This window comes from Chrysochloris asiatica, unplaced genomic scaffold (genome assembly GCF_000296735.1).
Source record: "Chrysochloris asiatica unplaced genomic scaffold, ChrAsi1.0 scaffold00016, whole genome shotgun sequence".
Taxonomy (NCBI): Eukaryota; Metazoa; Chordata; class Mammalia; order Afrosoricida; family Chrysochloridae; genus Chrysochloris; species Chrysochloris asiatica.
In genome coordinates, this window is record NW_006408534.1 from 14,381,754 (window position 1) to 14,394,051 (window position 12,298).

Sequence of the window (12,298 nt, forward strand, 5' to 3'; positions counted from 1 at the left end):
CGGCGCGGGAGCCTGTCATTACTGAGGGGTCCGCGGGGTTGCGGGGCTGATGATGCCCCGCTCTCCCCAGCATACCCTCTGCGCCCGGCTCGAGTCTCGGGCCCTGCGGCCCCGCCCCTTGCCCCACCCCAGCCGAGAGGCTTAGCCCGGGCCGCAGCGCGGCGGCAACATCACTCTCGCCGCCGCTGCTCCGCCCCATCCCCTTCTGTTTTTCTCTCATTCTCGGGTGGCGGCGGCGACGGTGAAGGCGGAGGCTGAAGCAGCAGCTGCAGCAGCAACAGCAACCGCGTTGGCTGCAATGAATGATCCCTCAGCTGGGGAGGAGGACTCCAGGTGAGCCTCTGCCCTCGGGAGAGCCGGGACCCTCGGCTGTCCAGGACCCACAGTCTCCGCTATGGATCCCTAGAGGAAGGAGGAGGCGGAGAAGACAGCTCTGCTGCCCACCCCCATCCCATTTTCTTCTTCCTTTATCTCATTGTTGCCGTGCTGTTTACGCAGCGCTCCCTCTGCCCCAGCATGGGGCGGGCTCCAGTCACTGCCTTCCATCCGGCAGTGTACCCGCTGTTCCCACGGATGCCAAGGGATTCTGCCTAATTCTACCTCCCTAGCCGGTGCTGCGAGGACCGAAGAGCAGTGGAGGCCCGGACTGCAGTAGCGGCGGGGCCACCTCCCAGCATCCCCACCCTAGGAAGCTGCATGCAGATAGAAGAGCGGCGCCTGGGGGCTGGGCTGGCCCCGCGGATCCGGACCTAGGGAGGAGGACAGAAAGACCTCCCAGGCTGCTAAGGGGGGCCGGGACAGGAAAAGCAGAACAGCAAGATGGCCAGTAAAACCAAGGCCAGTGAGGCTCTCAAGGTGGTGGCCCGGTGCCGCCCCCTCAGCCGGAAGGAGGAGGCTGCTGGTCATGAGCAGATCCTGACCATGGATGTAAAGCTGGGCCAGGTGACCCTGCGCAACCCCCGCGCTGCCCCGGGGGAGCTGCCCAAGACCTTCACATTTGATGCCGTGTATGACCCCAGCTCCAAGCAGGCAGACCTCTATGATGAAACTGTGAGGCCGCTGGTAGACTCAGTGCTTCAGGGTTTCAATGGCACGGTGTTTGCCTATGGCCAGACAGGTACTGGCAAGACTCACACCATGCAGGGTACCTGGGTGGAACCTGAGCTCCGTGGGGTCATCCCCAACGCCTTTGAGCACATCTTCACCAACATCTCCCGTTCCCAAAACCAGCAGTACCTGGTCCGGGCCTCCTACCTGGAGATCTACCAGGAGGAGATTCGAGACCTGCTCTCCAAGGAGCCAGGCAAGAGGTTAGAGCTGAAGGAGAATCCTGAGACAGGTGTCTACATCAAGGACCTCTCCTCCTTTGTCACCAAGAATGTCAAGGAGATCGAGCATGTGATGAACCTGGGGAATCAGACCCGAGCAGTGGGCAGCACACACATGAACGAGGTCAGCTCCCGTTCCCACGCCATCTTTGTCATCACGGTGGAGTGCAGCGAGCGTGGCTCTGATGGCCAGGACCACATCCGTGTGGGCAAACTCAACCTGGTAGACCTGGCTGGCAGTGAGAGGCAGAACAAGGCTGGCCCCAACACAGCTGGAGGGACAGCCACACAGTCTTCCGGTGGTAGTGGTGGCAGTGGAGGCAGTGGTGGTGGTGGAGAGAGGCCTAAAGAGGCCTCCAAGATCAACCTCTCGCTCTCGGCCCTGGGCAATGTGATTGCTGCTCTAGCAGGCAACAGGAGCACACACATCCCCTACCGGGACTCCAAGCTCACCCGACTGCTCCAGGACTCTCTGGGGGGGAATGCCAAGACCATCATGGTGGCCACATTAGGGCCAGCTTCCCATAGCTACGATGAGAGCCTCTCTACACTACGTTTCGCCAATCGAGCCAAGAACATCAAGAATAAGCCTCGAGTGAATGAGGACCCCAAGGACACACTGCTGCGAGAGTTCCAGGAGGAGATTGCCCGTCTGAAGGCCCAGCTAGAGAAGAAGGGCATGCTGGGGAAGCGGCCCCGGAGGAAGAGCAGCCGAAAGAAGAAGGCCGTGTCAGCTCCAGCAGGGTACCCTGAGGGGCCAGTAATTGAGGCTTGGGTGGCTGAAGAGGAGGATGACAACAACAACAACAACTGCCCGCCCCAGCCCATTCTGGAATCAGCCATGGAGAAGAACGTGGAGAATTACCTGCAGGAGCAGAAGGAGAGGCTAGAGGAGGAGAAGGCAGCCATCCAGGATGACCGCAGCTTGGTAAGCGAGGAGAAACAGAAGCTGTTGCAGGAGAAGGAGAAGATGCTGGAGGACCTGTGGCGAGAGCAGCAGGCCACAGAACTGCTCGCTGCCAAGTATAAGGTAAGACCCCCAAAGGGAGTGGTGGATTGAAAAGTCCCTGAGAAGTGCAGGAACATCTGTCAGTTTTTGAAGGTCTATAGCCTGGCTCTCCTGAAGCAGCCAGACAAATTCCTGTGATACCACACTGATAGGCAGAGCCTCTAAGGATGGTTTAGAAGGGATACACATACACACACACTCATTAAGTAAAGCAGGCAGGTGGTCTGTCAAACCAGTGGGTTTGGGTGGTCTCACCTGCTGCCTGGCTGTTCTACTGGTGGCCCCATTATCAGTCAGGTCAGTGGGATGAACTGGCAGGAAATTCAGTTTCATATAAGTGTGCGTTCTTCTCCTGACTAGACACCTCCCCTGCAACTTCCTCCCTCTATATCACCTTCAGACCTCACAGTATTTTAATACTCTCTGACATTTGGATAGCACCGCACTGTTCACAAAATATCCTCATATGCATGATTTCATCTGTTCCTGACAGTAGTCGTCTAGGTTGGTCATTCTTGAATCTCCATTTTACGGAAGAAGGGCTGAGACTCAAGAGAAGTGACATGTCCAAGATTCCATTCTACCAGGTGACAGAGCTGAGCTAGAACCCATGAGCCTCATGCTCATTCAGTTCTTGGGTGGCAGAGTGAGACCAGGAGTGAATCCTGCTCCCTGTGAAAATAGTCTGTTAGGATCATGTGGTAGGGTCCCTTGCTTTGTGTCATTGAAAGGAGATTCAAAGGATCCATCACACAAGAGGTAGGGTGGAAGGAAGACCAAGCTGTATACTGGAGACCTGCAGTCTCTAGAATGACATGTGCAACTTGATTACCTGTCACTGTGGGCCTCAGTTTCCCTTTGTGTAAAATAGAGGGTTGGCCTGGGTGATTTCAGAGAGTCTTCCAACCTGATAATTCTTATCACTTGTGTTAATCTCAATCTGGCTCTACATCCACGCCTCATCCCAGTAAGATCCAATTCCCCACTTCCTTGAGAGATGTCAGGGCTTCAGTATCTTTCTTGAGCTATTCCCTTTCCTATGAGTCTCCTGATCAGCCATGGACCTGGTAAATTTCAGTGTTGCAGATGCCACAACTCAAAACTTCCAGACATTTCAGGTCCCTGGGACCCTCAACTCTGGTAGTGCAGTGGTTAAAACACTTAACTGCTAATCAAAAGGTCATGGTTCAAACCCAGCAGCCGCTCTGTGGGAGAAAGATGTAGTAGTCTTGGAATCCCTTTGGGACAGTTCTGTTTTGTCCTTTAGGGTTGCTGTGAGTTAGAATCAACTCAATAGCAGTGGGGGCCCTCAACACTGGGGATCGGAGGAAAGATGCAAGGAACCATGACCTGCTTACTTGCTGAGAAAAGCAAAGCGTTGCCGTTTCTCATTCCCTCCCAGGAGTGTGGTCTGTGGAGAGGGAAATCCAGGACGAAGACGGAGAACTGCAGCCTCTGAGCTGTTTGCCATTGTCAGGCATGCGAATGCGTTGCTGCACCAGGCGCTCTGGCCATCATGTTTAATATTTAATTCACCTCATGAGCAGCTCAGCAAGGGTTATGACGAGCTGCTTCCTCAAGAAAAAGCTCAAGGGATATCCTGGGAGAAGCTGGACATCAAAGACAGGGCTGTTAGACTTGTCTTTCCCTGGGAGGGAAGAAATCCAGGCACTCTGATGCTTTCAGCTGACAAGTCTTGCATTGGGCAATCTGTCATTGGTTTTATGACCAAAGTCCTCCCCTCCACCCCCAACACACACACAGCCTGCTGGATTGTAAAGGGGGGCAGGGGCCTGGCAACAGAGTGTAAGAAGAGAGGAGAGCATAGAAACATACTTCATCCTCCTGAGAAAATGGGTAGAGGGATAAAGCTACGGTTTCCATTGTTGGGAACTGATTGGCTATGTTCAATGAGGCCCTTGAAGCTAAGGCATTTATGGGGCATAAATAATGGGATAGTCAAGAGATTGGGGCAGCCATGCCAGAATTCTTGCACTAGAAGAAGCCTAGCCCTTGGAACCCCACAATCTCATAGAAGGCAGAGGCTTTGACAAGGAGGCTCTTTGGCTTGCCCAGTGTGACAAAGGTGGCATGAGGGGAACTGAGACTTGTTTAAAAAATTGTGTTCAGTATATATGTAGCAAGACATTTGCCATTTCAACATTCTTCACATGTACACTCAGTGCCATTAATTATGTTCATCATATTGTTCAACCATCTCCCTGTTCTCCCAAGAAAAACTCCCAAGTTTCTCCATGAGTCTGTACCCTATACTTGCTCCTGCCTCTTTCTGTTATATGAGAACCCTGTTACCCTTGCAATTTGATAACCATAGACATTCAGTTTGATACTCTGGAATTGTAATTTCATTTAATCCTTCCAACAAATCCAAAAGATGAGTATTATTATTTACATTTGACAGTTAGGAAAACCAACACTGAGGAAGTCGAATGACTGTCTTGGTCACCCCAAATGATACGTGGCAGAACCCACCCCAAACCTGTGCTCTTTTTGCTTCATCACAGACCCCTTCAGGTTTGAGCACTGAGGCGAAGGCCTCTGGCTCTCTCACCTCAGGCTTCCATTCGCCTAATGAGAAAGAAGCCTTTCATAGCTCCCTGGGGAGTGGGTGCAATGGTCCTTATATGCCAGGCCTTCAGATACAAGCAAAAGGGGAGGGTGTCTGGGAAATTCCAGGAGGGAAATGAGTCCATATCGCGTGACTTTTCATCACACCAGTATAGGACATCTGTCTAGAGAGTGGACCCAAACTTCTCAGTGTCCCTAAGTCACTGCCTGGTTCTGCTTTGGCTGTTTCCAGGATGGTGGAAACAATTTGAGGGCTCTTGAGCAATTCACAGGATAAAGAGGGGAGGAGCACGCTTGAGATAATAGTCTCAGTCCAGCCTGTTTCACAGGGTTGCCTGAAAGATTAAATGAGATCATTAGTATGAAGGCATTTGAAATAAATTGAAAGCAAATAAATGGAGGGCATTAGCAGCCACTGGGTGGCTTCTGTCTGGCCAAGCAGGGGTCCAGTGATCACCAGGATTGACATCTTTGTTGTTAGCACATGCCTTAACTCCTTCCTCACCCTGCTAGCCCAGCTGCCTTGCTGGAATTCTGCAGCAGCTCTGAGAAGAAGGAAGGTCTAGGAGATGTCCCAGGGCAGGAGCTCGGGTCCCTTCTTGAAATTAGCTGAGCTTTTGCTTCCCAATTACAAACTACTCTTCCCCACTCAAACAGTGATGACATATCCTATCCCCATCCCCACCCCCTTCTTCCAGTTCATGACACCCTCTGGGGGCAGCTAAGCGGTAGACAGTTGACACGACCCAGTGCCCTCATTCACTCTCTCTGACTCATTTTACAGTCTGTCTTGCCTGCTTTCCTTCTGAGACTGCCCAGTTCCCTTTGTTCTCCCCTCGCTGTGTACAAACACCAAGCATGTCTCCTGTTTACCTCAGGGGATATAGGATGTGAGGGTATGCAGGTGTGTGAAGACTTGTGATTGTGATCAGCCTTTGACCCTCCCTCCTGTCTTTTATTAATCATTAACAATCCATACTTAAGAAGTATCTAGGGTTAGGGTAGGGGGAGCATGAGAGCATACTAAACCTATCAGGTAGGAAGATGTTAGAATAAGTCACAGACCCATAACAGGTTATTGTACTGCACAGTTAAAGCTCAAATGTTTGCACACAGTTGTTGTTAAGTGCCATCAAGTCAGTTCCAACTCATACTGACCCTATGTACAACAGAACAAGACACCACCCAGGCCCGGCGCCATCCTTATCACTGTTGCTATGCTTGAGCCCATTGTTGCTGCCACTGTGTCAGTCCATCTTGTTAGAGGGTCTCCCTCTTTTTTGCTGACCCCACACTTTTTCAATATCCTTCTCCAGGGACTGGTCCCTCCTAATAATATGTCTGAAGTATGAGAGATAAAGTCTGGCCATCTTGGCTTCTAAGAAGCATTCTGGTTGTACTTCTTCCAACATAGATTGGTTTTTGTTCTTCTGGTATTCTCCAACACCATAATTGAAATTCGTCAATTCTTCTATGGTCTTCATATTCATTGTCCAACTTTCTCATGCATATGAGGCTATGGAAAATACCATGGCTTAGGTCAGGCACACTTTAGACCTCAAACTGACATCTTGTGTAGCAGATTTGCCTAATGCAATATGTGGTTTGATTTCTTGACTGCTGCTTCCAAGAGTGTTGATAGTGGATCCAATCAAAAATTGCACACAATATACACTGCAAATTTAGTGTAATGAGGACTGGTTGATTGCACACCAATTGGGGAAAGATCCACTTTACTTGGATAATTGTACAAGAATATTTTTTTAAGTGACCACTTTAATTTTGAAATTAAACTTTTTGAGTGCTTGGTCTAGATATGATTTTAAGTCCTTGGGAAAAGAGAGTTGTTTTAGGAAGGCAAAGAGGCGCATAAGAGGTAGAACAATGGAACTGCCTGTGTTCCCCCAGGAAGTAGGTCTGGAGAGAGAAGAGCAGGGACCTCTTGGTTAGAGCCTGACTTGCTCCATGATGGTGGAGAAACCAAACCCTGCAGAAGCAGCCCCTAAAGCCAGAGATGAGGTCATCCCAGGAAACACAAACTGCACTAAATTTGTATTCTCCCTTTGTAGGTCTCTCTTCTACTTCTCAGCATGGGATTAATCATAAAGGGGATACAAGACAGGGAGTTTCAAGCTTGGAAAATAGCAGTAATAACCATAATAATGGCACTCACTGAACACTTGCTATGTGCCAAGCACTATATGTTTTTGTTGCTGTTAAGTGCCGTTAAGTCACAGTGACCTGGAATAGGTTTTCCAAGAATGTGAAGGTAGATGTTGTGTAGCAAAAGGAGGGGAGTGATTAAATTTGCAGTCTAGGAGCGGAGGTCCCTGGGACCATCAAGGGAGAAGAGCAGAGAGCGGGACCCTACCCAGAGAAGCAGTGACGCCAGAGATGGAGGCAGAGACTATGACGTGGAGAGATGGAGCAGCTGGGGACTTTAGACCCAGAGAGGGAGAAGGGCTGTGTGCTGACTACTGGAGGGGGTGGGGGTGGGCAGGCTTGCAGGGTATACCCTTTGGTTGGTTGATGATGCATGGAGGAGATTGTAACCATGGCAATGAAACACTTTAAGATAGGATGAATGTAAAGCTAATGTTTTCCCATGTAAACCATCACATAATTCACAATAAAACATTAAAAAAATATATAGGGTTTCTGAGAAGTGGCTGGTGGGGTTGAACCACTGACCTGTGGTTAGCAGTCCATTGTTTATCCAGTAGTGCCACACCAGGACTCCCAAATTCTCTCATTTAGTCCCTCCCAAAAAGGTGTTGTTATTGTCTCTATTTTATAGTTGAGGAAGCTAAAGCTTAGGAATGTCAACTTCTCCAAGGTCACATGGTTTGTATATGGCAAATCAGTTTGACATAAAATTTGGTGGTCTTTGATGGTTAAAGAATTAGGAAAATCGGGTTGGGAACGAGATAATGTGTTGAATCTGAGGTGACATATACACACATGCATGAGTCTAGTGGAATTTACAAGCAGGCTCAGAACTGGAAATGGAGATTGGGGCCCATTGTTAGAAAAGACTGCAGATTAGTATCAGGGACTTCTGCTTTTGACACTCTCCTTCTGTGTAAGTGACTCCCAAATCCAAGTCTCCTGTCCTAATCACTGGACTGACCTAAGTATGTCGAGTGTTATGTTCAAAGCACAGTCTTAGACTCACACAGGCTGGGTTTGGTTACTTACTAGTTCAGGAACCTCTGAGACCAAGCTTCCTTATCTATAATAGGACCTATGGTATAGGTACTTTTGAGAGGATATTTTTTTTTTTAGAGGATCAGCAAGCTATTCAATGTAAAGTGCTTTTCCAGTTTCTGGTACATAATAAATGTTCAGTAAATAGGAACTATTATTACTGTTTTTATCTCAACTGCCTATGAATATAGGGAAATAGCTGTTTTTATCTGATTGCCTTCCTGGTACTTCAAACACATCATATTTTAGCTTGACATCCAAGACCTATAAACACTGTAGTATATAACTTTTGAATCTTACCTACCTAAATATTCCTGTAGGAGAACCCCTTAGCCAGCTTGTGTACCCCCTGAATTCATCATGTACTCCTCTGTTCTGTTGGTTGTACTATTTCATGTCCTGCATTGCCCCTGATGACCAGGGAGTGGAATTAATGGTAACAGATTAAGTTTAATATTAAACAAACAACTTTTTTCATAGAAATGGACTGCTTTAAGAAGTAATAGGCTCCCATCCCTATAAGTGCTCAAGGAGATACTGAATGTCAGAGATGTTCTGAAAGAGCCGTATTTCAGGAAAGCCATTGAGGTTGATGATCTTTAAAGTCCCCTCTTCTTTATAAAGTCCTTAATTTTTTACATGTAATATCTTTTAGAGTAAAATATAAACGTCCAGTTCATCGTCTTTAAAAATTAAGATCATAATGTTTAAATTTTAATATAACATAATTTCAACCAGTAATAAAAGATATTTCAACTTTTTATCATGGCCAATTAGAGCAGTCAAAGACAAAGAGAAGAAAAGGGAGGAAGAGACAGAAAATGGGGGAAGGATAAGAGAGAAATAGAGGGAACAATGGAGAGAGGAAAGAGAAATCATCTTTAAGCAAGGAGAAAGAAGAAAGGAGAATCAGGTAGAGAAGTGGGTAGCAGGGCCTCGAGGGAGAAGAAACCCAAATTGGGAAAGAAAATGCTGCAGTAGAGAGTTAAATAGTGTCATTTTGCTGCTCCGATCATGATTTGTTGTTGTGGTTACGTGCCATTGAGTTGGTACCAACTCATAGTGACCCTATACACAACAGAACAAAACACTGCCCAGTCCTGGACTAACCTTATGATCGTTGCTATGCCTGAACCCACTGATGCTACCACTGTGCCAATCCATCTTGCTGGGGTCTTCCTCTTTTTCTCTGACCCTCCGCCTTACCAAACATGGTATCCTTCTCCAGTGACTGGTCACTCCTGACAACAAGTCCGAAGTATGAGAGATGAAGTTTGGCCATCCTGGCTTCCAAGGAGCACTATGGCTATACATCATCCAACACTGATCTATTTGTTCTTTTGGCAGTCCATGGTACTTTCAATATTCTCCTCCAACACCATACTCAAATGCATGATTTTAGACTCTAAATAGGGTTCTACCCACTCTCCAAGGGAGCCCTAATGTGGCACTGTGCGCGAATGCACTGGACTGCAAAGTCAGTTTGAACCACAAGGTCGCTGGTTCAAGCTTACCAGCTGCTCCTTGGAAATCCTATACAGGGCCACTATCAGTTGGAACTGACTCAGCAGCACTTAACAACAACAACCCAGGCTCCAGAGACTCCACAGTAGCCTACAGAGCACCCACTTTACAAATCTACTCTGGCCTCTCAACTTGCCCCCAAGGTCAGCAGTTCCATGCAGCATACTCTGAAATTCATGGGAAAGGTACCTTCTTACCCCAGCTGATTTCGCCAGGACCTTGAGAGAAGCTTTGTATTATAGAAGATCGACAGGGTGGGCTTTTGTTAAGGAGGCAGTGGGTTTATGATAATGATGGTGGGACTATTTGGAATAGAATAGTGAGGATGGTTGCACAACTTGAACAATGTCATCAGTGTCACTGAATTGTACATGTAAAACTGTTTAATTGGCCTGTGTTTTGTTGTATATATTTTCACAAGGTTGTTTGGTGCTGTTGAGTCAGTTCCTACCCATAGGGACCCTATTCACAACAGAACAAAATACTGGTCATGTGCCAGCCCCACAGTTGTTGTTCTGCTTGAGTCCATTGCTGCTGCCACTGTGTCAGTCCATCTCTTTGGGGGTCTTCCTCTTTTTTTTTTTTGCTGACCCTCCACATTACCAACTATAATATCCTTCTCCAGGGACTGGTCCCTCATGATAATATGTCCAAAGTATGAGAGAAAAAGTCTCTCCATCCTGGCTTCTAAGGAGCATTCTGGCTGCACTTCTTCTAACACATAGGGGGAAAAAAGTGACCAACACTCCAATCATCTATGTCAGAGTCTGTGGCCTCCTGGAATTGGTAGGAGCAGTAACTTTGATTTCTTACCACTACTGGCAGGTATGGTTGCTTGCAATTGTGATGAGTCAGGGGCATTTTGTAACATAAACATTTGGCCAACAGAAAGTATACAAGATGGTTCTGAGCTTCAAGTTATTTGGAGGCTCAGCAGATCTTTTGGTACAGTGTTGGATTTCTCATGATGTATGTTGGCTGGAGGAGTGTATTATCAAGTTATCCTGAGTCATTTCCGGCCCTTAGCTAGCGAAGTGATGGATGATGTAGCTGTGATACTGTTCTGTGATACTGGTGCTGTAAGGACTAGGAAGAGGTATCAGCTACAGTGGGGTATCCTTCTTCTCCTTGCATCCCACCAGCTGCTGTGCCTGGCTAGTCCAGGCACCTCTTTCAGAACTTTCAAAACCTGAAAACTGAGTCACATGACTCAGCAGGTAAGAAAATGGGCCCTTTCCCATAGATCCAGCCTTTTGAATTGGGAATCTGTGCAAGGCAGACCCCTACACTCACTCATATTTCACAGGACCCCTGTACTTGAGGCTTGGTGTATCTAGAACTTTTAATTGAGGCTTGGTATATCTAGAAGTTTTAATATCCTGAGACATTCATAGGCGAATAAAGAGTTACTTTCTAGTTGTCTTCCTTTCCTTCCTTGATGCTCCACAGAGTTCCAAGCCCTGGGTTGAGATGTTTCTATAGCACTAAGAATGGACCTGAAGACTTTCATCCTTTCTTGAGGCAGGCCAGCAGGATGATAATAACTCCAACAACATTGCCGAGCACACTGATTTTCTTTCTGTGCATTATTTTATTCAGTCTTCACCATAACACCAAGAAGTAGTGTGATTTTAATCTGCATGTGGCAAATGAGGATCCTGAAGCAAGTGAAGAAATGAATTCAGTGACACATATGTGAAAAGTGGAAGCAGTGAGTCCAGAGCATGAGCCTGTGGCTCTTTGACTGTAAACCCACAGCCTTCCACCACACTGTGATACGGCTCAGAAAGGAGGGATTCATGCCAGATCCCTGCCTAATGGGCCCCTTTGGGAGCTGTTGTCTCCCGAGATGATTAACTCATCTCTAGCCTTCCATATGATGCAAGCCTCTGCCCTTACCCCAACACCATCCATTCATTCCTATAATCACATAATCTTTTTGAGTACCCATGGCCAAGAATAGAAATCAGTAGAGGTAATTATTAGCTTACTCTTTACATTTTTTCTGTTTCTAAGAATTGAAATGCAGAGGGTGACTTTTATTTTTCTCTTTTAAGTCTTCATTTTTGGCTGTTTGTTTTGTTTTTTACAATGAGCATATACTACTTTCATAATTCAACAAAAACTACTCTAACATTTTTAAAGGAGGGGAGAACCCCGCTGTTACTGAATTTCTGCTAAGGGATGATGAAGCCATGTGGAAAACCGGGGAGTGGGGTGGGGTGGGGAAGGGTTCTGCCTGCTCAACATGGCGGATGCATTAAATGTCCCTAAGTTGTTCAAATGGCCAAAATGCCAATGCTTTATTTTCAGCCCAAGTAAAACAAAATAACCTTTTTTCAGGAGTTTGAGATTCAAGATGTTTTTAAAAATGAGGGGGAGAATATAAAAGAAATGTGTTGTTGACATTTATTTGGAAGATTTTCTTAAAAGTAATGGGTAATTGATTACTTTAAATCAAAATTCCAGCTTGATAATCATCTTCAGTTATACCCAGTTATTTGTAATCTGGGACCTTGGACAAGTCACTTACCTTCCAAAGGGTCTTAAGAGGTAATCATTAGGTGATTCCATCCTCTGTACCATTGGCTGATTGACCATGGAAGCAGCAGGTCAGGAGCCCAGGGTTAAGGTCTAACCA

At 47.0% G+C, this 12,298-nt stretch overlaps 1 protein-coding gene across 1 annotated transcript in view; it reads left to right on the forward strand.

Annotated features, from left to right (window-relative positions):
• Window positions 1–252: 252 nt before the first annotated feature.
• Window positions 253–12,298, forward strand: part of KIF3C (kinesin family member 3C) — a 57,406-nt gene continuing 45,360 nt past the window's right edge. The window contains exon 1 of the mRNA XM_006835226.1: window positions 253–2,358. Within this exon, the coding sequence (XP_006835289.1) occupies window positions 820–2,358 (1,539 nt within the window). The 5' untranslated portion in view covers window positions 253–819. The remainder of the gene's footprint in view (window positions 2,359–12,298) is intronic.